Here is a 22,475-nt window from a genome sequence, read left to right on the forward strand (position 1 = left end):
GGGAACAATGTTTTATAGAACTGTACCTACATAACATTTGATGTGAATTAATTATGCAAAACAGACTAAATGAGTACAATTTGGGATTATGATTATCAGGTCATCCTCGAAGATCTTCTTACATGTTAAAAGTTATTTGTAGGTAATAATTTTAATCTCACACTGACATTTATGCTATGTATATATGATTGAAATGAGGTGAGATCCTACAGGAAAAGGGTAGTTTTATTAGGAAAAAGGGGAAAGGTAAGGGTTTTAAGAAGGAGGGGAGGAAAGAAGCAAAGAAAAGGGGGTGAAGGTGCCTGGATGTCCAGATCCAGAGGCAGTGCCCAGATGGCATGTGAGCACTCAGCTGGCAAGTGATGGTGGTGGGTAGAGTGGACTCGCGTGGGCAGTGGCTCCTGCAGGACTTAACAATTTAATGTTTTGCTCCCTGACCCACTTAGTTATCACTTTTGCCTTATGGTAAAGTGCTCCATGGTGCTGGAAATGGAATTGTTCATAACCAAACTGTTCTTAGATGATTGGGAAAAGTTTCTCTCTGAGGATGTTTTTGTACTATTCTCAAGTCATTGCTGTGTTCTTGGCCCTTGTTAAGAAATTAACAAACATAAATTAATTAACTAACATAAACATTCATTTTTGTAATTGTTATGAATAATTGTTAATCAAAAGAAAGCTTTCACTACTCATCCAAGTAGCTTCTTGAGAGACTATCCATTTGTAGAGAGTCCACAAAAAAAGTCCAGTGAAATGTGTCTAGCTAACAAGAAAGAAGTCCAGTTGACATGACTCGACTTTCAGATAATCTCACCTGAATGACTGAGAATCTTCATAAACATACAACTGAGGCTACATATAGAAAAACTAAACATGGTTCAGGTGAGGACAATATTAGCATAAAAGTCTAAAAACAGAGAATCTATGGGATATTGTCAAGCTGTACAAGATATTGTACAGACAATTTGAAGCCTGCTATCAAAGCAACATGGGCCCGGTTTCTCGATAACGCACACTCTTCGCGCGCTAAGAAGACTCTTAAGATATATCTTACGTAAAGTGATTACTTTTCTAAGTGGATTACTCGAGCTGTCCCTTAGGAGTCTTTTTAAGTTGCCGCCTCTTACGTCCGACGTTACAAGGCGCTGTCTACAGTGAAGGTCCTGAATTTGGATGACATCGGTTGCTCAGAAATCGATTTTTGATTTCTTTTGCATGACAGCGTTAAGAAAGAGGCACTTTCTATGCAAATTAAACATTGCACTAAATTCTTTTTATAACTTTTATTTTGACATGGGTTAACTTATCGATGGCATGCCATAATAGACAAATATATAAATTAAATCTGTAGTTAAAAACTGTCGCTAATATTTTCATGTAACCTGTAGTGACAGTGAAACAAACTGAGTATACAATCATAGTTGATTGACAAACAGCTGACAACACTCTGCACCAGCTTCAGAAACAGTGTAAAGCATGTCAGTGGTTGGGGTTGTATAGCGCACTTATGGAATAAATACAATGAGATGACAAAGTAGAGGTTTAATAACCCTATCTCACCAACACAGTTTCACGCAGGGGCCGTAAGTGCGGTTCATCATGATTCAGCGCGAGTTTTGGTGCCGTGGTTACGTTTCTATTTTACCACGCAAAAAATTAAACATGTTTAACATGCAGAAGCTCGCAGACCTTGCAGATCTTCGCGGAACGTCGGGCGGGCACTCGAGGTGGCTCACGGTGCCTCCTGTAATACCCCTATCTCAGCTATGCGCTTCGACTCACAGTGAGATGCAATATTAGGCACCGTGAGCTGCCGCGATTGCCCGCCGACGCAAACTGCATAGGTGAGATAGGTGTACTAAGCATTACAATCACTCAGAAAAATGAATGGATGCAGAGTTTGAAACTCCCAGGTTTATTTTCTCATTTAACAAAATCAAATATCATAAAATAAAATGTGTTTAAAGAAAAGCCCATCCAGTTATGGATAATGGCTAATGATCAATTAAACATATTTGAAACAAAAAGCAGCACGCAGCTGGACATCAGGACGTAGAGCATAAGTACGACGTGTTGGCCTGGCAAGCGCAGGTCTAAGCAGGTCAAGAAGCTCCTTAATCCGTTGCTTTGGAAGGCAAAACCTTAAAAAAAAAAAAAAAAAAAAAAAAAAATTAATGCATTAGTCACATTATAAAATAGACTAATTAAAAAACTCTATTAACTCTAATTATCAAATAAAATAAAATTCTTAAACAGGCCTACAGTATATTCCATTATTAATACGCCTTTGATAACGTGCCATAATGTGCTTCCATACACTGCTGATTTATAAAGACTGCTGCTCAGTGGCGTCTTGAGCTGAAACTAAGCTAAGAATGAGTTAGGGTTGGTCCAGACCAACCTTACGAAGGTGTGACTTACTTAAGAGATAGCATACGAACGTTTCGGAAAATGCGCCATAACGTTAAGAGGGAGGTTAAAATACAACTTAAGAACTACTTAGCGATAAGAAGCTTTTGAGAAACCGGGCCCTGGTCTTTAATAATGCCACAGCAGTACCACAGGCTGATCGTTTCAATGGCATGCCAGACTGATGCAGTAATTCATGCTAAAGGTCATAACAAAGTATTGAGTACATAAATAAAGTCAATATTTAGAAGTTGGACATTTCTGTTTTGTACATTTCAGATTTTTTGTTTGCTCTTCTAAAATATTTTAAGACACTGGATTTTTGAATCAAATTAAGAAACAAAAACATTTCATGATATTCAATTTTATGATTTTATTTAAATTTTTAAATGCATGAGTATACTACAAGTTTGTTATTTAAATAAATGTCTATTTATATAAGTGCTGAGTCATCCCATGGTTAGACATCTATTTTAAAAGTTGATCCAGGTTTACCTTTGTGTGTGTATGTATTTGTGTGTGTATGTGTGTGAATCTGAAGTAAGGAGCACCCTCTTCCTCTTCCCTTTTCGTCTTACGCAATTACCCTTTCTCTCACACATGCGTGCACACAACGGAAACACTGGCTTATCAGAAAAAAAAAACAAGAAATCTCTGTGATGACACTCGATTAAGCGACAAACCAATAGATGAACCATCACTTTACCTTTGAAAAGAACCATGACAGAGCAGTGTTTCTGTGTAGAATAGAGAGAAAGAGTGTGCGTGTGTGTGTCTATGTGTCTGTGAAGGCGAAAGTAGGAGGGATCTGTGTATGTGTGTGGCACGGTGTCCAATGACGCGCACACACACAGACACACACACACAGACACAAAGAGCAGGCTGAGCCTTAAGCAGAGAGAAAATAGATCTTTAACCTCTTTAATGAGACTTGCTTTTGCTTAGCATGCGCGGTATTTACACATGCATACAGACACAAAATAAAAAATGTTTTAATATTAAACTTAGTATTGGGTGGCATCGTGGCATACTGTAATGGGTGGCACTGTGGCTTCACACCTCCAGGCTCGGGGTTCGAGGTCTGCATGTTCTCACCATGCTATATATGCTATGTACTTCAGTTTTTGTTCCAGAGCCCAAAGATATGCAGAATAAGTTAATTGGCATTCCCAATTTTCCTGTAGTGTGTGTGCCCTGCAATGGATTGGCACTCTGTCCAGAGTGTACCCTGGGATAGGCTTCAAGCGCGTTGATACTGTACACAGCATAAGCGGTATAGATGATGAATGAACTTAAAATTAAGTCTATTTTAGATCTTTCCATAAGAAATAAAATAAAATGAATAAAGAAAAAGGAAATATTTAGTTTTTTAGCCTTAGCTTATAAATTTTTTAAAAATACAAATTGTAAACTCTTTAAGACAGGCATTTCTTTATTTTTTGTGATGCCGTTCATTTTTTTTTTTTACTTGCAAGACAGTTTTCAAATTTTGTTGCGATATTTGTCTAACTTGTACAAACGTCACATCAGCTAGTCACTTGTCTGTTGTTTCCTACAGTGTGAGTTGTTTATTTGCCAGAGGCAAATCATTTTTACTGTTTTATACCGGTTTTCTGTTGAATAATTTTACTGCCAAAAACAAACCAACATCAAAGGCCCGTTTAATGCAGAAGTCGTTACATGCAAAATGGTTGGACCAGCTGTAATAATCTTTCTAGAATATTTTCTAGACATTTTTATTAGATTTGTTCTGTAAATTAGTTTTTCATGTTCTCCTTTTTTCTTGTTTTTTTGTGCTTTTTGGGGAACGGACGAGTTTCTTCTTCTAAGAAAAACAACGGAATTTAGCTCCAAACAACTAAAATCCGACTCAGGTACGATATAATGGATAATATTCAGCTTGTTCAGTGTGTGAAGTGCAAGATGTTTAGACATTCTTCCTCCGTCGTTAGTGGTAATTTTACTTGTGATAGGTGTGTGTTAGTAAGCACTCTGACGGAAAAGATATCAGCGTTAGAGGAGCGCATCCAGACTTTAGAGAGGGTTAGAGAGTGTGAAAGCAGCGTTATTCCTGTAGCGGACAGTCTGGGTGCCGCAGGCGGAGATAAATAACCGCCGACTCCGGCATTAGAGCCCTCACAGCGGGGCGAGTGGGTGACGACTCAGCGGCATAGTCGTTCAGCCAAAGCAGAAGCTTTACGTTTCCAACAGGTTTGCTCTCCTCAGTGATGCACCCACTGAGAAACCTGAAAGAGCTCTGGTTATAGGAGACTTTATACTGAGACATGTGAAATTAGCCAGGCCTTTAGGGGCGCCAGTGGCAGTGGTTAGGTGTATCCTGGGAGCCAGAGCACCGGACATAGCAGGTAATCTTAGGGCTCTAGGACAGCATAGGTTCTCCAAGATAGTGGTACATGCTGGAGCGAACGATATACGCCTTCGTCAGTCAGAGGTTAGCAAGAATAACTTTTCAGAGATGTTTACATTAGCGAAGGCGATGTCCGATGAAGTAGTATGCTCTGGTCCGATCCCAATGAGACGTGGCGACATAGCTTACAGCAGGTTATGATCGCTGAACCGCTGGATGTCCAGGTGGTGCTCCGAAAACAACGTGGGTTTCATAGATAATTGGAAGCCCTTTGAGAGCAAAGCTGGCCTGTTAGGGCGGGACGGTGTCCATCCCACTTGGGAAGGTGCTGCTCTCATTTCCTGTAGTATAGCTTATGGTCTCAGAAGAGGCCTAGTTAATCGGTGACAATCCAGAGCGCAGGCCAGGGAGCAGACAGACAGGCTAAACCAAACATCAGCTAGCTGCATAGAGTCGTCACCCAGGGTTCATCATATTGAGACTGTGTCTGTTCCATGAGCTAAGCAAAAATGTAGAAAGACCCAGAATGTCTGTTTTAGTAATTTAATTAACATAAATACCACATACTCGGATCACACTGAATGCGCAGCCGGCACCTCTGATCTGAAGCTAGGACTGTTAAATATTAAATCTCTCGCATCTAAAGCAGTTATAGTTAATGAAATTATCACTGATCAGGAATTCGATATACAGTGGAACCTTGGATTGCGAGTAACGCGGTTTACGAGTGTTCCGCAAGACGAGCAACAATTTTTTATAATTTTTTACTTGAAAAACGAGCATTGTCTTAGTTTACGAGCACCGAGTATCATGTTTCACACATGTGCTTTTTGTTTTAACACCGAGCGTCACGTCATCACAAGTGAGCCAACGGTTTTTCTCTCTCTTGCAGCGGAATTGTAGGTAATCGTCTCTCCTGCTGGGTGAATACACACACGCGCGCGTGCTGTGTATGTGTGTGTGTGTGTGTGTGTAATGTGCGTGTGCACACACACACACACACACATTAACGAAGAGACCGTTTTTAAAACCGTTTAAAAATTAGCAAGGAACATCGCTAGTCACACTCGTGTGAGCGCATACTAACGGGATCACTACTGTAAAGTAAACCAACAACAACAACAAAAACAAAAATAATTAAACAGCTCCTCACCTTTAAAAACAGTCGCAAAAGAGAAAAGTGTGTTTGTTTGGCAACCTGAGAGGAAGGGAGCTGTAAAGCCGAGACCTATCGTCTCCCCTGCTGGGTCTTAGTGCTTGCAGTGTTTTTCAGTGTGTGTGTGTGTGCGTGTGTGTGTTTGTGTCTGTGTAAGGCAGAGAGTTTGTGTGTTTGTTTGGCAACCTGAGAGAAGGGGGCTGTAGACGCGAGCGAGCCCCCCTTCAGCCCCCCTTCTCCCAGGTTGCCAAACAAACACACAAACTCTTCTCACAAATTTAATTCATTTGAAGTTCTCTATAGTAACATAACAAGTGTAGCTACAAATATTAAGTCAGCTCAGTCGATTCCACTAATTGTTATTTACAGACCTCCAGGGCCGTACTCTAAATTTCTTAGTGCATTTGCATACTTCTATCCTTGGTATAACGATCATACACGCTGTTTAAAACAGACTGCTCGGAAATTAGAGCGTAAATGGCGTCAAACTAAATTGTTAGTATTTCAAATAGAATGTAAGGAGAGCATCCTGAACTATAGAAAAGCTCTTAGTGTAGCTAGATCAACGTATCTCTCCACTCTTATGGAAAATAACAAAAATAATCCTAGATTTTTATTTAATACTGTAGCCAAATTACCCAGAAATAAGACCACTGGAGAAATCTCCACACCAACTTTGTGTAATAGTGAGGACTTCATGAACTTTTTTAATAATACAATTGTAAATATTAGGCATAAAATTGAGGCTTTAAAACAATGTAAGTTATGCAGATGTTAAACTAGCCATGTCAGATCGGAACTCAGAATACTTTACTCCCCTTAAAGAGAATAAACTCATCTCTTCTGCAAATTCATTAACCTGTACATTAGATCCTGTACCGACACTTTTTCCTAAACAGATAGTACCAGCAACAACAGAACCCCTGTTGAGAATAATTAATTCTTCACTCAGCATTGGGTATGTTCCAAAATCTTTTAAATTAGCAGTTATTAAATCGATTATAAAGAAACCCGACCTTGACCCCTGTCAGCTGTCCAATTACAGGCCGATATCAAACCTCCCCTTTATCTCTTAGATTCTGGAAAAGATAGTAGCGGATAGTACCTCCTATTGGCCTATGATCAAGGTTGTGTAACCAAGCTTGTATTACTCGACCACAGTGCAGCTTTTGACACCATTGATCATAGTATTCCTCTTCACAGATTAGAAATTGTAGTAAGGGGGGGAAGGTCACGTGACCCAGAGCAAGATGGACACTTGAGACTTGGCCCTCTCCAAACCTCGGCATATTGTCTCGTTTTCTTTAAGTAAACGTCATATTATTGGTCAAATTTGGTCTCAGTTATGCCAAAGCCACAGCGTGACAAAGAATTTCCTATCTTTTCTCCGTCTGGCTCGTCCTCTGGTGTGGGGAAAAAAGCGGTGCTTTAATCCATCTGGTATGGCAACTACTGATCAAATTCTAGCAGAAATAAAATCTGTGGCCTCACGTGTTAATAATATGGACGAATCGGTTGAAACGCGGCTGGACACGATTGACACAGCTTTGGGCGATATAAAAACATCTGTGGCGTGACACTTGGCTTTACGAAATGCAAAAGACAGTGGATATGTTATGGCTAAAAGTCGATGACCTGGAGAACCGCGGATGTCGGAAAAATGTGAAGATCATCAATCTTCCGGAGAGGGCAGAGGGCTCTACCCCGCTCGCGGCCTTTCTTCAAAATCTCATCCCGACTTTGGTCGGCCTACCTGCTGACTTCCCGCCGCTGGAGATTGAACGTGCTCATCAGAATTTGGCTCCAAGCCCGTTGGCAAACAAGCCTTCGAGAAGTGTCCTGGTTCGATTTCTCCGGTATTCTCAGAAGGAAGAGGTGCTTAAGGCAGCTTTAAAGAAGCGTGATATCCCCTACAATGGCTCTAGCTTACAGTTTTATTCTGACCTGTCTGCGGAGGTTTTGCGCAAACGCCGCAAGTTTGATGCCGTGGGGAAACTAATGGCCCGTCATGACGTATCGAGGCTTTGCTTATCCAGCACGGTTTCGCTGTCTTTATAATGGGCAGATTCATCTTTTGACAGTCCCGAGACAGCTGCTGCTTTCATGGAAAATCTTGACTGAGATATATATTTATTTTTTTTTCATTTGTTTTCGTTTGTATTGGAGGAACGTAGACTTGACTTTCACTGAGTCCCTGCCTTCACTCTTTACAGTTTTAAATGACTGTGCAACTCATTGAAACTGAACCCATCCTCTTATTTGTTATTGTTATTATTATTACTACTATTATCTTTCATTTCTCTCTTATTTTTATTAATTTATTTGTACTGTTATTGGTCTCAAAACGTTACGCATATAAGGTTTTAGTTTTTTAAAGCACACCTCTTTTATTTATTTAAAGGGGACCCTGATTTGAGTTTTTTCTATTTAACCCGGGGTTTGGATGTTGTCTCTAGCGACTAAGTTCTTATTGTGGTCTTTCAGTTGAGTTAGGACTACGGTATGTCTAATGTGTTTGGTGACTTCATTAGGGGTTGTTTTGTTCTATCGTTTGGGGACAGAATAGGGATGGGTAAGCGCTGCAATTTTGTTTACTGTGTTTCATGGTTTAGTTTTACAAGGTTGACTCTCTGCCATTTAAATTTTCAATCTGTTGCTTTTCATGACTGGTTCACTTAAACTTTTTACCTGGAATGTTCAAGGGATTGGCCATGTAATAAAAAGGAAGAAAATTTTACCTCATCGGAAAAAACAAAAGCCCGACATAGTACTGCTCCAGGAAACTAAACTGTCTGATACTAAAAGCTTAAAGCTGAGGAGAGATTGGGTAGGTCAGGTTGATTTCTCTTCTTACTCACAGAATAAGAGAGAGGTGGCCATTCTTATAAATAAGAATCTACCTTTTAGCCTAGAGCACAAAGAATCAGATCCTGAAGGAAGATTCACTATGATTACAGGCTCGATTTATAATCATCAAATAACGATTCTGAATGTCTAAAAACCAAATCTTGACTCGCCTAAGTTCATATCACATATTATTTTATTGTTTAATTATTATTGTAAAGGTCTAGGTTTTCTAGCTGGAGACTTTAATTGTGTAATGAATGTCTCTCTAGATAAATCCTCGTTTGCAAATGTATCGAATCCCAAATCATCCAAGGTTCTTAACGAATTATGCATAGATACAGGTTTGATAGATACATGGCACACGATACATTATTTTGTCTTTTTGTTTCAGACTGTTTATCTCAATTCTGGTCTGATAATAGAGTCTCCCCAGTATCTTCCGCCATGATTTGGGATGCAGCTAAGGCCACTCTACGCGGTCATCTCATCTCTTACACTTCTCACCTTAAAAGAGTCAGGGAAAGGAATACGAAAAAGCCTGAAAAAGAAGTTTCCAGTTGGTCTCTCTAAACTTTGTAAACCAAGAGATTTGGGGGGTCTCTCGCTGCCCAATTTTTAGCTTTACTATTGGGCTGCTCAACTCAAAATCATAACAAGCTGGATTATGAATAGGCAGGACGCTTTATGGATTGACCTTATTTTGTTATCCCAGAAGATTAGAAACTCTTTGGTTTATTAATAATATCGATCAGATAAAAGGTCTCATTGATAATATAATTATTTATAATACATTACTGATTTGAAAAAATGTGAAAAAATATTTGGGCATTCCTCACATTATTTCTGTCCGTTCTCTCTTTGTATTTAATTCTGATTTTCCAATTCAGATTAGGAGTATTGGGCTGTCGGAGTGGGGTTCTAAGGGCGTGTCTGACTTTTTAGACCATTTGGCTTGTGATACCCTGAAGTCATTTGAAAATTAGAGCAGAGTTTAATATCCTCTCTGTAGATTTCTTTAAGAACCTGCAGGTCCGGCATTTCTTTGAGTCCCTATTAAGGCAGAACAAATTTTGTACTATTTTATCAGAAATGGAAGAAACCATCATTTCAACTAAAGCTCTTAAAGGGGCCACCTCTAAGTACTATGCTTTATTAGCGCACTCAGATTCCTCAGCCTATGACTCTCTAAAATCACTGTGGAAACAGGATCTGGGGGTATTATTTAATCCAGCAGTTTGGACCACAATTTGTGAAGGCATTTTCCCAAAAAGCACTTCAATATCTTTACACGAACAAAATTTAAAAATTTTTCATAGAATTTACTTTACACCTGTTCGTCTTCACAAAATGTATCCAGGCAGTTCTAATCTTTGCTTTAAATGTAAAGCACATAGGGGTACATATTTTCATGTATTCTGGTCTTGTGACAATATCCAATCATTCTGGAAGGGGTTTACTCTGTAACTCAAGAGATAACTGGAAAACATTTTATCCTGTCTCCTGCACTTTATTTGTTGAATCATATTCCTGAAGGCCTTTTGACTTGGACTCCAAGCTCTTGTTTACAACCCTATCATTTTTGGCAAAAAAATGCATTTTGCTGAAGTGGTCCACTCCCCAGGTTCCAACTATTACTATGTGGATATCCCAGCTGTCATCTTTTCTTCCCTTGGAGAAACTAACTTATGATCTTAATCACAGGTCGAACAAATTTTGGAAACTCTGGAAACCTCTCCACTGTTTTTTTGCAAAAACTGAATGTTTATTTTAATAGAGGTTTCTATTTTCCCATCATGTTTTGTTTTGCTTTGCTTAACTTCAGCAGGCAGAAATTTATATTTTCTTGTACATTGCATATTGTTATATTTTTTCAGCGCTGTGGGTGGATGGGTGGGTTTGTTTGTTTGTCTGTCTGTTTGATTGTGTCTGTATTATTTGAAAATCCTTAATAAAATTAAAAAAAAAGAAAAAAAAAGAAAATGTAGTAGGAATTAAGGATACAGCTCTCTCCTGGCTTAGATCCTATTTGACTGATCGGTATCAGTATGTAGACTTAAATGGTGATTATTCTGAATGTTCTCTAGTGGAGTTTGGTGTTCCAAAGGGTTCAGTTTAAGGCCCACTGCTTTTTTCCCTTTGCATGCCTCCTCTGGGCAACATAATCCGTAAGCATGGTATTAGTTTTCACTGTTATTCTGACGACACACAGTTATATGTCTCAGCAAAACCTGATGAGATAAACCAGCTTACTAAAGTTGAGCAATGTGTGCAGGACACAAGAAATTGGATGCTACAGTAATTAACTTCCTTCTGCTTATCCCAGATAAGACAGAAGTTTTAGCCATAGGACCGCGTACAGCCTTTCATTTGAAGAATAGTATTCTTTCACCTCAGAAATATTGCCAAGATAAGAAATATAGTGTCGCTAAACAATGCAGAAAAACTAGTTTATGCTTTTATCACCTCTAGGTTTAACTATTATATTTACATTTAGGCATTTGGCAGACACTCTTATACAGAGCGACTTACATTTTTATCTCATTACATATCTGAGCAGTTGAGGGTTAAGGGCCCAACAGTGGCAACTGGGTGGTTGTGGGGTTTGAACCTGGGATCTTCCGAACTGTAGTCCAATGCCTTAATCACTGAGCTACCCCTGGCCCATTATATTATAATGCCTTACTGTCTGGTTGTTCAACTAGGTGCATAAACAAACTTTAGCTAGTCCAGAATGCAGCAGCGAGAGTCCTCACTAGAACCAGAAGATACGAGCACATCACACCTATCTTATCTTCACTTCACTGGCTCCCTGTGAAATTTCACATTGATTTTAAAATACTACTTTTGACATATAAAGCATTAAATGGTCTCGCACCGCAGTATCTGAGTGAAGTGCTAGTGTCTTAGGATCCGCCAGGCCTACTTCGATCAAAGAATGCAGGCTGCTTATCAGTACCGTGTATTATGAAAACTACAGCTGGGGGCAGACCTTTTTATTACAAAACCCTGAAATTATGGAATAGTCTTCCAATTAGTGTTCGGGACTCAGACACAGTCCAGGCTAAAAACCTATTTATTTAATCAAGCATTTTATAAATAGATTTGCCTTAGGTAAAGGGGCAGATCTGGGGGACTCATGGACGTAGAGTATTATGGTGAACTGGTATGTTTAGATGCTGTCCTCCCCACTCTCATTGATCACTCAGGTTTGTTGACGGTGAGGTGATTGGTTGCTTTACATCTCAGGGAGCCCTCATGTCTGTGTTTTCTTCTGGCTCTCCCTTTTAATTATGCTGTCATAGTTAGTCCTGCCGGAGTCTCTGCTTGCACTCTACAGTAAATATACATTTACATTATACATTACTGTATATGACTGTGACCCGACCTAACTGTTATCTCTTCTCTTCTGCTCTCTCTCCTGCTCTTTCTCTTCCCTCTCTCCCCTTCTCTCTCCTTCCCTCTCTCTCTGCCGAGCTACACATGTTGTTCCTGAGCTGCCAGTGATCCAGACTCCCTCTGCCCTCCGGACCTGTCTGACCCATCCTGGTGCCCCGCTTCTGGTTGGAGATCTCATCACATGGATGCCCCTCTTTTGGTGTGTCTCTTTGGGATGCGTCTCATGTCTGGGGATGGTTCTCTCTACCTAGAAGACGGTTCTGGCCTCGACTGGTGTTGGCAGCTGTTTTTTCTGAGGACTTGACTGTTCAACAGTTCAGGACTGGAATATACTAGACTATACAAGTCTACCTGACTTTTCAATAACTAACTGGACTCCATATTAACATCAATTAACATCAACTGTTATGCTGAACTGCCTGCCAACTAACACACAGTATGAATGCAGATCAATTCCTGGTTTCCTTACCCAAATGAGGATGGGTTCCCTGTTGAGTCTGGTTCCTCTCAAGGTTTCTTCCTACTAACATCTCAGGAAGTTTTTCCTTGGCACTGTCGCCCTCGGCTTGCTCACCAGGGACCATCTGACCATTTTTATTCATACACATTCAAATTCCATACAAACTTAAATAATTCTTTTAATTGTGTAAAGCTGCTATGGGACAATGCCAATTGTTAAAAGCGCTATACAAATAAAATTGAATAAAATTGAATTGAATTAAGCTACTCTCAGGCAATCTTGATTTACCAATGAAAGGGAATGTTTAAAATGTTAGATTAACCAATGATTGATGCAGAGTGTACGGAGTCACAACAGATCTTTACAAAGGCTGAGTAACACATACCAAAAGACATGCAGATCAAAAAAAATTCAAAAATTCAAATTTTATTTGTCACATACACAAACATACACAGTACGAAATGTAGTGAAATGTATTATACGACTGCTATTGACCCTAAAAGAGAATTAAAGTTTACAAATAAGAAATAAATATAAATAAAAGAATACGATAGAAATTAAATAAAAAAATTAAATTAAACTAGGAAAAAAAAATAGAACTAAAAATAAAAATAGAAATGTGCTAGAAAAAAATGGAACTAAAAATAAAAATAAAAATAGAAATATGATTCCATGCTGCATTGTTGTATTTGGATACGAATCTGTGGCACAACAGACATGTACATCAGGAGGTTTAGAAAGACTGCACTGTAATTTTCCACACTGTGTTGCAGTTGTGCCTTCCGTTTTCCATGAGCACAATTACTTTGTATTTTACTTTATGCAATGCTGTGCAATAATATAGTTTTGTCTTTTTCTTTTTTGTATTAGAAAGACATAATCGGTCAATAAATAACAGTACAAAAGCATAAATAAATGCTGTTCAATAATTCAAAATAAATTGTAGGGTGATTGAATGGAAAAAAGTAGGTCAATTGTTAGATTTTAGTGAGGAAGAAGGCAAAATGTCAGAGGCAGTGGGTTGCTCTGGAGAATGTTCTGCTGGGACAATAGAATAGAATTGGTTTAAGAACATGCCAAAGTGTTGACATGCCCTCCAAATTCCCTAGATCTTAGTCTGCGCACATACTGGACAAACAAGTCTGTTTTATGGAGGCCCACCCTTCAACATACAGAACAACATACAGCTGCTAACGTTTTTATTTTGTTTTGTTTTTTTGCAGATACAACAGCACACCTCCAAAGGTCTTGTAGATTTCATGCCCCAACAGGTCATAGCTGTTTTGGCACAGGGGCGGGCACACACAATATTATGCAGGTGGTTTTTATCTCCTAGCTTACTGGTTTACAGTAAAGGGTGTAACTTTATTACTGACTGCTTTTCATATGACATTACTGTATATATGACTTCTTATCAGGAAAATATAAAGTAAGCAATTCTTTGGAATCTGTCACATTTAGTCGGGTTTTTCAATCTTTCATTGGTAATAGGCTGCTAACAGCACATCTTCTCTAAGAAACACTTGTTTGTTTGTTTTTTAACCTTCAGCCAAAGGATATTTTGTGGCAGTTCCAAATGCAGGTACCATTTTCTCCATTAATTTAACAATTTTAATGTTGTATGAAGAGTTACCAAGTGTGCAATAAATGGTGTAACAACTTTTGTAAAACAGATCAATAGATAAAATATTTACATGCTCAAAATTAATCTTGATGGGAAGTTTGGTTCAGTTTTAAGCAGTCAGTTAAAAACCAATCCCATGTTGTTACAGTAACTCTATCAGAGCACTGGAGGTAAAACCTTAAAATAAATAAATATGTGGTCTGTGGCATTTGTGAAAACTGCCTACAGTTGTGATATAGAATTTAAAGAGGTGTGGTATTTTAAAAAGTACTTCTGACATTTTCTAACAACTTTCTGAGTATAAATATATTCAAAGCACTCTATTACATCTGGCATCTGAAAAGATAAAAGACTTTATTGTTGTTGTAGTAATATTACAAAAAATTTTAGTAGCATGCATAGATCAGCAGTAATAAAGATAATATAAGGATATCTATAAAAATAAATTATTATGATGAAAATATAGACGTAAATACAACAGCATACAGTATTTGTTGGCAGTGTGAATGGTGCAAAAAGGCATTGTCAGCAAGCAAAACACATTGCACAATTTATTATAATTTTATTTACTGTACAGTCCTGAATTAAAAGTGTTCAGTGCATTAGGAGCAGCTTGGGAATAAACAAACATACAGACAAACAATCAAACAAAGAGATGAAAAAGATGGTGGCTAAGACAGGGTGATTTTTATTCTGTTAACAGTCTTCGGCAGTTACAGTATGAGTGTGTACAGTATTGTATGTATGGGGTGTGTGAGTGTATGTATGCATGTGTGTGGGTGGAGTGGTGTTGTAATAGAGACTACAGCTCTGGAGAAGCAGTTGTTTCCCAATCAGTTAGTGTGTGTTCCCTACTGAAAAGATACACTTTACTGTATTACAAATATATTTACATTTTCTATAGTACATCGCAAAAATACTAACAAAAAAGTGTACCAATAGGTAATATATTAAACATACTAACATGCCTTTTACCAATTTTTGGAATTAAACTTTTAACATACTTCAAAAATATTGTATTGTATTATAGCAAATTTTCCAGAAATATATTTTCAGGAGGCAGAATGGACAAGAGATCAATCATTAAATCTGGGGCACATGGAAGGTGCCATTTATGAACTACACATGGACAATGGCAGAGCAAGCTTAACTAAGCATGGGTTGATGACATGGGAGATGTTGATTGGGCCAATGTATGTGCTGGTCAATTTCCTTGATGTAGTTTTAAGGAGTATGTCACATGTGGACAGCATTACTCTTTGACCTACACAGGTATTTTGGAGCTGCAGAGCAGTTGGTCTTGCGTAGAAAAAAATCACGAGCATAGTAGTTACAGATGCCCTTATCCAGAGTGGCTTACATTTTAATCTTCCTATACATCTGAGCAGTTGAGGGTTAAGGGCTTTACTCAAGATAGTCTCAAGATACTCTTGATAGTGATCTCATTTAGCCACCTGTTCCTCTCCACAAGGAAAAACTCCGCTTGTGCTGGAGAAGAGAAGGGATAAATGGTTCCATTCTTCACAAATGTGGCTTGTATGGGATGGTTGCAATAAAAAAGCCACTTCTCGAGAAAGGCTACATGCAGTCACAACTGAGCTTTGCAAAAGAGATAAAAATGTAATTATTTGGCCAAAACACCAAACGATATTTCCAGCATAAATCCAATACAGCTTACCATCTAAATAACACTATTTCTACAGTAAAGCATTGATGTGGTAATATCCTGTTATGGGAATGTTTCTCTGCAGCAAGGACTGAAGCACTTGGATGGGGCAAAATGCCTCCCCATTCAATTCTTGAAGAAAATGTGTTGCAGAAAGTTGTCAATGGCCAACGTGACAATAATGCAAAGAACACAGCAAAACTGACCACACAGACCACTTTATTTTAATTTAACTCAACTTGGGCAAAAACTGGTGTGCCATTGAGGAGGTGATAAGCTTCATCTGATTGAGTTTACATCTTCCAATATGTGCCATCCACAGCCTCCTGCAGAACCTAATGCTCGTCCAGCAAATGACCTCCCTCTGAATCATATAAATAGCATTAACTATGACCAAAGTAAATTCCTGGAGAATTGTACCCTAGAAAGGGTGATATTTATTGTTCCAGACTGGGTGTAAAGACTGGGCATGCAGGAGAATGTGAGAGGTCCAATGCTCACACTGTTGTATGTTGTATGTAACTACTGTTCACCATCAGAGACATGCTACCTGCCCTTGACTTCATTGTTCTGTGCTTGAACCAAGAAGGACTGAAATGAATTGCCAGTGATGTAGCGATGACCGAGTTGATGACCAGAGTCCATTTTAACCTGTTGCAATTTCTGCCAAGAAGTCACCTGAAGGTGTTTAAACATTACTTAAAGAGTGAAGGAGATTTGAATGTGATCATGTTATATTGCCAATTTTTTTTTTTTATATTTTATGTTTACTCAAACACATTAATTGCCCTTTGGGTGTGTGCAGCAAGCAAAGTAGGCTAATTTACTTTTGTTTTATTTGGCTTACATGGTGCATGATATGAATGTGTTTATTTTGTATGCTGTCTTGTGTTTGAACAGTTCAACGGTGGATTAATGTGATTGAAGTGTGTGTGAGAAGAGTAAGTCAGTAAGTCAGTAACAGAAGAACCATAGTTTTGTGTACTCCTTTAAGGCACTTAAGTTACTTTCTTAGGAGGCTGAGAAAGTTTGATATGTCTCCAGACATCTTCTCAAACTTCTACAGCTGCACGATCAAGAGCATCTTGACCAACTGCATCATTTTGTGGTACAGCAGTACTACTGTCATGGACCGCAACCACCTGTGAAGAGTAGTGAAGACTGCTGAAAAGATCACAAGGACTTTGCTGCCATCCGTGCAGAGCATTTACTATCGCAGAGTTCGCAGGAGAACTGCCTCCATTCTAAAGGACGCCACCCATCCCAAGCACTGACTGTTCTCACCTCTTTAGATACAGAAGTGTGAGGTGCAGGACTCGGCTAAAGAACTCATTCTTTCTCACTACCATCAAACTCCTAAATAGCTGACAGAAGCTAACAATCTTGGACTACCAACTGTATCTGACTGTTGACACAGATCTCAGGACATTCATTGTGGACTTTGCACAATCATGCACAATAATAATCAATAACAATCATCTGCACAATCATTTGCACAATAATAATCAATAACAATCATCTGCACAATTATTTGCACAATCTGCACAAACCTTTGCAGCTTTGCACACACACTGAATCTTTTTCTTAAAGATATTGCAAACTTTTCCATACACTTGCATAATTTACACACTATGTGGACTGTTTACAGCATATATATATATATATATATATATATATATATATATATATATATATATATATGCTTGCTGACCGTTTTCACCACCTGCTTGCTGGAAAAAAAAGAAACAGTTTAAGCACACCTTCTACTTCCATGGTCTTTTCTGATTTTTACAACAAAATTGAAGGGATCCAAAAATATACAATAATCTCCTTTGAACAGTTGATATTGAGATGTGTCTTATGCTCTGTAAATCTTTCATAATGACTCTCATCTGAGGTGCTCTCATTTCTGAGGCTGGTAACTGTAAATGAACTTCTCTTCCAGCAAGAGCTAGCCATTATATCTTAAAATACTATTTGGCTTGTTGTTCCTTTATTATACAATTCTATTTGTGATATTTGATAGTTTTGAAATCTCCAGGATTGTTCTAAAATGTAGAATATAGATCACTAAACAAAAACACTGAATTAGAAGGCGTGTCCCAACTTTTCATTGGTGGTGTACATACACATACAGCTTGCATGACGGTATGTAAATTTTCTCTCTGGTTTGTTAACAGCAAAGACATTATTTAATTTCTGAGCCAAATTACTTGTTTCTCATACATCTGTTACTTAAGCCCTACTTAAGGCTTGCTCATCAGGGACAATCTGATCATTATGAGTTATATACATTTTACTTGCTCCCATATTTCCATAATTTTCTTTTAACTTTGTGGAGCTGCAATATAAAGTGAATTTTTTTCAATTAAAATAAATAGAAAATTGAATTAAGGGAATAATGAGGGAGGAAAACTTAACAATGTCTAGGGAAAATGTACAATATAAAATCATATAACAGTTGCCCCCCTAAATTTTAACAAAATTCACAACAGTCTGTTAGTCACTTCAAAACACAATCCCTGAGATCTAAATCAAATTAACACTGCATAAGCAATCAGGTGTTGGCAACAAGATAATTACACAAGAATCAAATGTGAAAAATTAAGCTAATAAAAGATCAAAGCTACAGCAGATGTTTACTGTATGTGTAAAGGGGAGACGAGTCCACTTCATTTTTGGTGTGTTTACAAGATGTGCATTCGAAGAATACTTTGAAGTTGGTGGCTTGTTTGCATAGCAGTTAGCACTGTAGCCTTGCACCTCCAGGGTAGTGGAGTTTGCATGTTTTCCCTGTGTGTGTGTGTGTGTGCGTGTGTGTGTGTGTGTGTGTGTGTACGTGCGTGCGTGTTTGTGTGTGCGTGTGTGTGTGTGTGTGTGTGTGTGTGAGTGCGTGCGTGCGTGTTTGTGTGTGCGTGTGTGTGCCCTTTCAACAATAAATCTGGAAATGGAATGAAATTTGACCATTATTACAGATGTTTACTGTAATGCTGTATGTGTACACCTACTGATTGAGATAAATTATAAGTGCAATATACAGTATATGCTTAATATAAATATGTCAATTAATGTTAATATCTCCGTTCTTTATATTACCTGTGTTACAGAAGGAAGACGCACGGCGGTGGAAACTTTCTGTCACAGTGCTACGAGGAAGTTTCCAGCATTCATATGACCTCTGTATGTCGGTATTCTCACACATTCAATTTTTTATAATTTCATTAATAATAAACATGAGCTACTTTTAAATATAAAGTTTTTTTATTTGTTTGTTTTTTTAAAAACTGTTAATATTAAATAAGGGATAAATTATTTAATGAATGGAAAAACAGAACAACAGTGGCTTTAAAATTGTACTATGAAAATTGACGGTGTATTAAAAGACATCCTTTTCACAACATAACAGAACTGTTTTTTTCTCTTATATTGTTACCTGTCTGTATGCTAACGTACTAGTTGTTGTTCACATTCCTCCACAGTTTCATGGCCTGACCTCTATGTGACCTTACACCTACCCACGGCCTCAGTTTGTACTCTGAGAACAAGGACAATCAATAACTGCAAGACACCTGAGTGGAATGAGACCTTCTGCTTTCATGTCTACAGCCAGGTCAAGGTGAGTCAACTAACAGGCTAAAAATGAGACCTTGTCAGAAGGGTTTAAGGGCCTGTCCACACGAAGACGCGTTTCGCTGTATACGTATACATTTTTTATCGTATTGGCGTTTCGTCCACACGGATCCAGCGTTTTAGGAGACTGAAACCGCTATTTTTTGAAACCTGCTCCCAAAGTGGATAAATCTGAATAAGTGGATAAACCCTTGCGTCTTTGTGAAACGATGATGTCATTACATCACGTGTCGGCTGCGTCACACGTAACAGCAACACCAATAATGGCGGACTACATGATTGTGTTTGTGTTGCTACAAAGCCTACTAGCTTTATTAAAGCAAAATCTATTGCTTCTTTGCAACTGTTATGAGCAACAAGCTATAATAGACAACACCATCTTGGTTCGTATACAGCGCGCAAGGTTATGCGCATGCTCAAAGTCTTCTTCTCCGTGTATAGTGTATCTCTATGACAGAATTACAGCGCCCCATACTGGTCTGGCATATATACTACACTGTTTTCAGTGGTTTCGTGTGTACGCAGATATTTCTTGAGATGACGCCGTGTTTACGCAAAAAGATTATCGGATAGGGAACGCACCGGCTTCGTTTGGACGGAGTCTAAGTCTCCTTTGGATTAAGTAGTCCAAACCTGATAAACCTTATATCCTCCATACATGTATATATACACCATTATTTACACAGCCCTGGTTAGCAGCATCTCGGCAGATACTGAGATACTATTAGTGTTTTTTTCATATAGGAAAAATATAAAATTTTGTAAAAAGCACTATTTAAAAAAAATTTATAATAGTACCCTAGTGAAAAAAATACACTTTAGTGTATTACAAATATATTAAAATATTTGCAAGTACATTGCAAATATACCAACAAAAAATTGTACCAGTTAATATAAACATAAAAAGCATACTTATATTATACTTTTACAATTATTTTGGGATTAAACACTTTCCAAAAATATGCAGTAACAGTAAATACACTAGGAACTGTACATAATGGGGTTTTTCTAAGACAGCAAAATTCGAAAAAACTTATCATTAGTTACTTAATATGCTTTGGCATGGTAGGATATGGTATTAATATGTTTAACATAATTTTTTTTACCTGGGTATTAAAATTCCTGTGTCATCTCCCCTACCCATAACGTGCAAAAATCTGCATTATTAGTGTTAATTCCTCGGATTGTTTGTCTGTATGCACTGTATACTTTTCTAGTTTTGACAAAAATATGTGTATTCTTTAAAAATTAATACTGTCTTAAGACTCTTAGTTTTATCCACTAGAATATACTGGAGCTGAATTTGTATGATGAAGACCTTGTCAAGGATGAACTATGCACCAGTATCCTGCTTGACATCAGTACTCTCAAACTGGGTCAGAAAGAGACTAAGGTCTTCATTACAGATGATAAGGTCAGACACCCAAGACATTTACAAGTTCAGAAATGAGTTATCTCATGTTTAAGGTATATGCTGTTTATAGGCATGGTATAATGTAATGCCAATGAAACCTTAATCACCAATTAACAATATTAGAAAATTAAATAGTTAAGGCACAGATATGCTTCCTAATAAAGGCTTTGTGAAGGTTTGGTGAAATTGCCATGAATAGTTTTAAAGTCAGATGATAGAAAAGTGTGATGGTGACGCCCCCACCTCCAAATGATGACAGATAGTGAATCATTTGTGTTGGCTATGCTTCACGGGCGGCAAAAATATTAAATGTTATATAAAATCTTTGCTTTTTGTTCTGGATATGTGCATTGGTTTAAAATGATAAGCTGTTTTAAGGCTGTATGTAGGTATATACATATAAATAAATTAAATCTTTATTATCATTTGCTTAACTAAGAGGAAAAAACTCCATATGTAATATTTACCAGGTTCACCTCATAAAAAAGTTAGCAAGTCACAACCAAACAAAAATGTAAATATTAACTTTGTTACACTTCAACTCTCTTTATACACATTTCTGCACACATGTAAGGTTTAATAAGCTCCATGAGAAGTAATTTAGATTGTTACTGTATAAAATATGCTAGCAAATTATTGTACAGTATATGGGGGAGTTCATGTAGGTACTGTAATATTATCAATATGGTACAACACATACAGTACTTAAATTTGAACTGTCTAGGGAAAAAAGAAATTTTATTAATGATTTTAGCATTTTTGTTTCATCAAGTATATCAGGCTGTTCACACTATTCATCTAAGCATGCTGCTGTGGCTGAAAATCCCTGTTCGGTTTTTAAAGCAAAAAAATGCTTTTACAGAAACCTTAATGTTCAATGTTGACTGTTCAACCATGTGCAGTTCTAAGGAAACAATACACCATGACATTCACAAAGTCAAACAGATCCAAGATAAGATTCTTGAAAAAGCACAGGAGAACTTTATATAAGGCATATTATATAAGGCACTGAAGCACAGTGAATTTCATTATTAAAAAAATGTGATGGCTATCTAGAATTGTCCAGCTTCCAAAAAAAGGGCAACAATAAAGGAGCCAGCAGAAAGCTTTAGAGGTTTTAAGTTTTTAATAAAAACAAGGGAAAGAAAGGGTAACAATACATTCTCCTATATCAGCTGCATTTTCAAATTCAAATTTTTATTTGTCACATACACAGTCATCCACAGTACAATATGCAGTGAAATGATTATACGACTGCCAGTGACCTTAAAAGAAAAGAAAAGTAAAAGCTTATACATAAGAAATAATAGGAATAAAAGAAATACTTTAAAAAATAAAATTAACTAGTAAAATATGCTGTACAAAGTAAAGTATACTGTAATAAGAGAAATACGTTAGAAAATAAGATTAACTAGTGCAAATGTACTGTACAAAGTAATAGTAAAATAAACTTTACAAATAAGAACAAGATATCTATAAAAAAGCAAAATATCAATATATCAAAT

At 37.6% G+C, this 22,475-nt stretch overlaps 1 protein-coding gene across 1 annotated transcript in view; it reads left to right on the plus strand.

Annotated features, from left to right (window-relative positions):
- The first annotated feature begins 14,131 nt into the window (after positions 1–14,131).
- Positions 14,132–22,475, plus strand: part of LOC128535351 (cytosolic phospholipase A2 zeta-like) — a 28,848-nt gene continuing 20,504 nt past the window's right edge. The window contains exons 1-4 of the mRNA XM_053509224.1: positions 14,132–14,218; positions 19,034–19,106; positions 19,406–19,542; positions 20,842–20,970. Of these exons, the coding sequence (XP_053365199.1) occupies positions 14,213–14,218; positions 19,034–19,106; positions 19,406–19,542; positions 20,842–20,970 (345 nt within the window). The 5' untranslated portion in view covers positions 14,132–14,212. The remainder of the gene's footprint in view (positions 14,219–19,033; positions 19,107–19,405; positions 19,543–20,841; positions 20,971–22,475) is intronic.

The sequence above is a fragment of the Clarias gariepinus genome, chromosome 13 (genome assembly GCF_024256425.1).
Source record: "Clarias gariepinus isolate MV-2021 ecotype Netherlands chromosome 13, CGAR_prim_01v2, whole genome shotgun sequence".
Lineage (NCBI taxonomy): Eukaryota > Metazoa > Chordata > Actinopteri > Siluriformes > Clariidae > Clarias > Clarias gariepinus.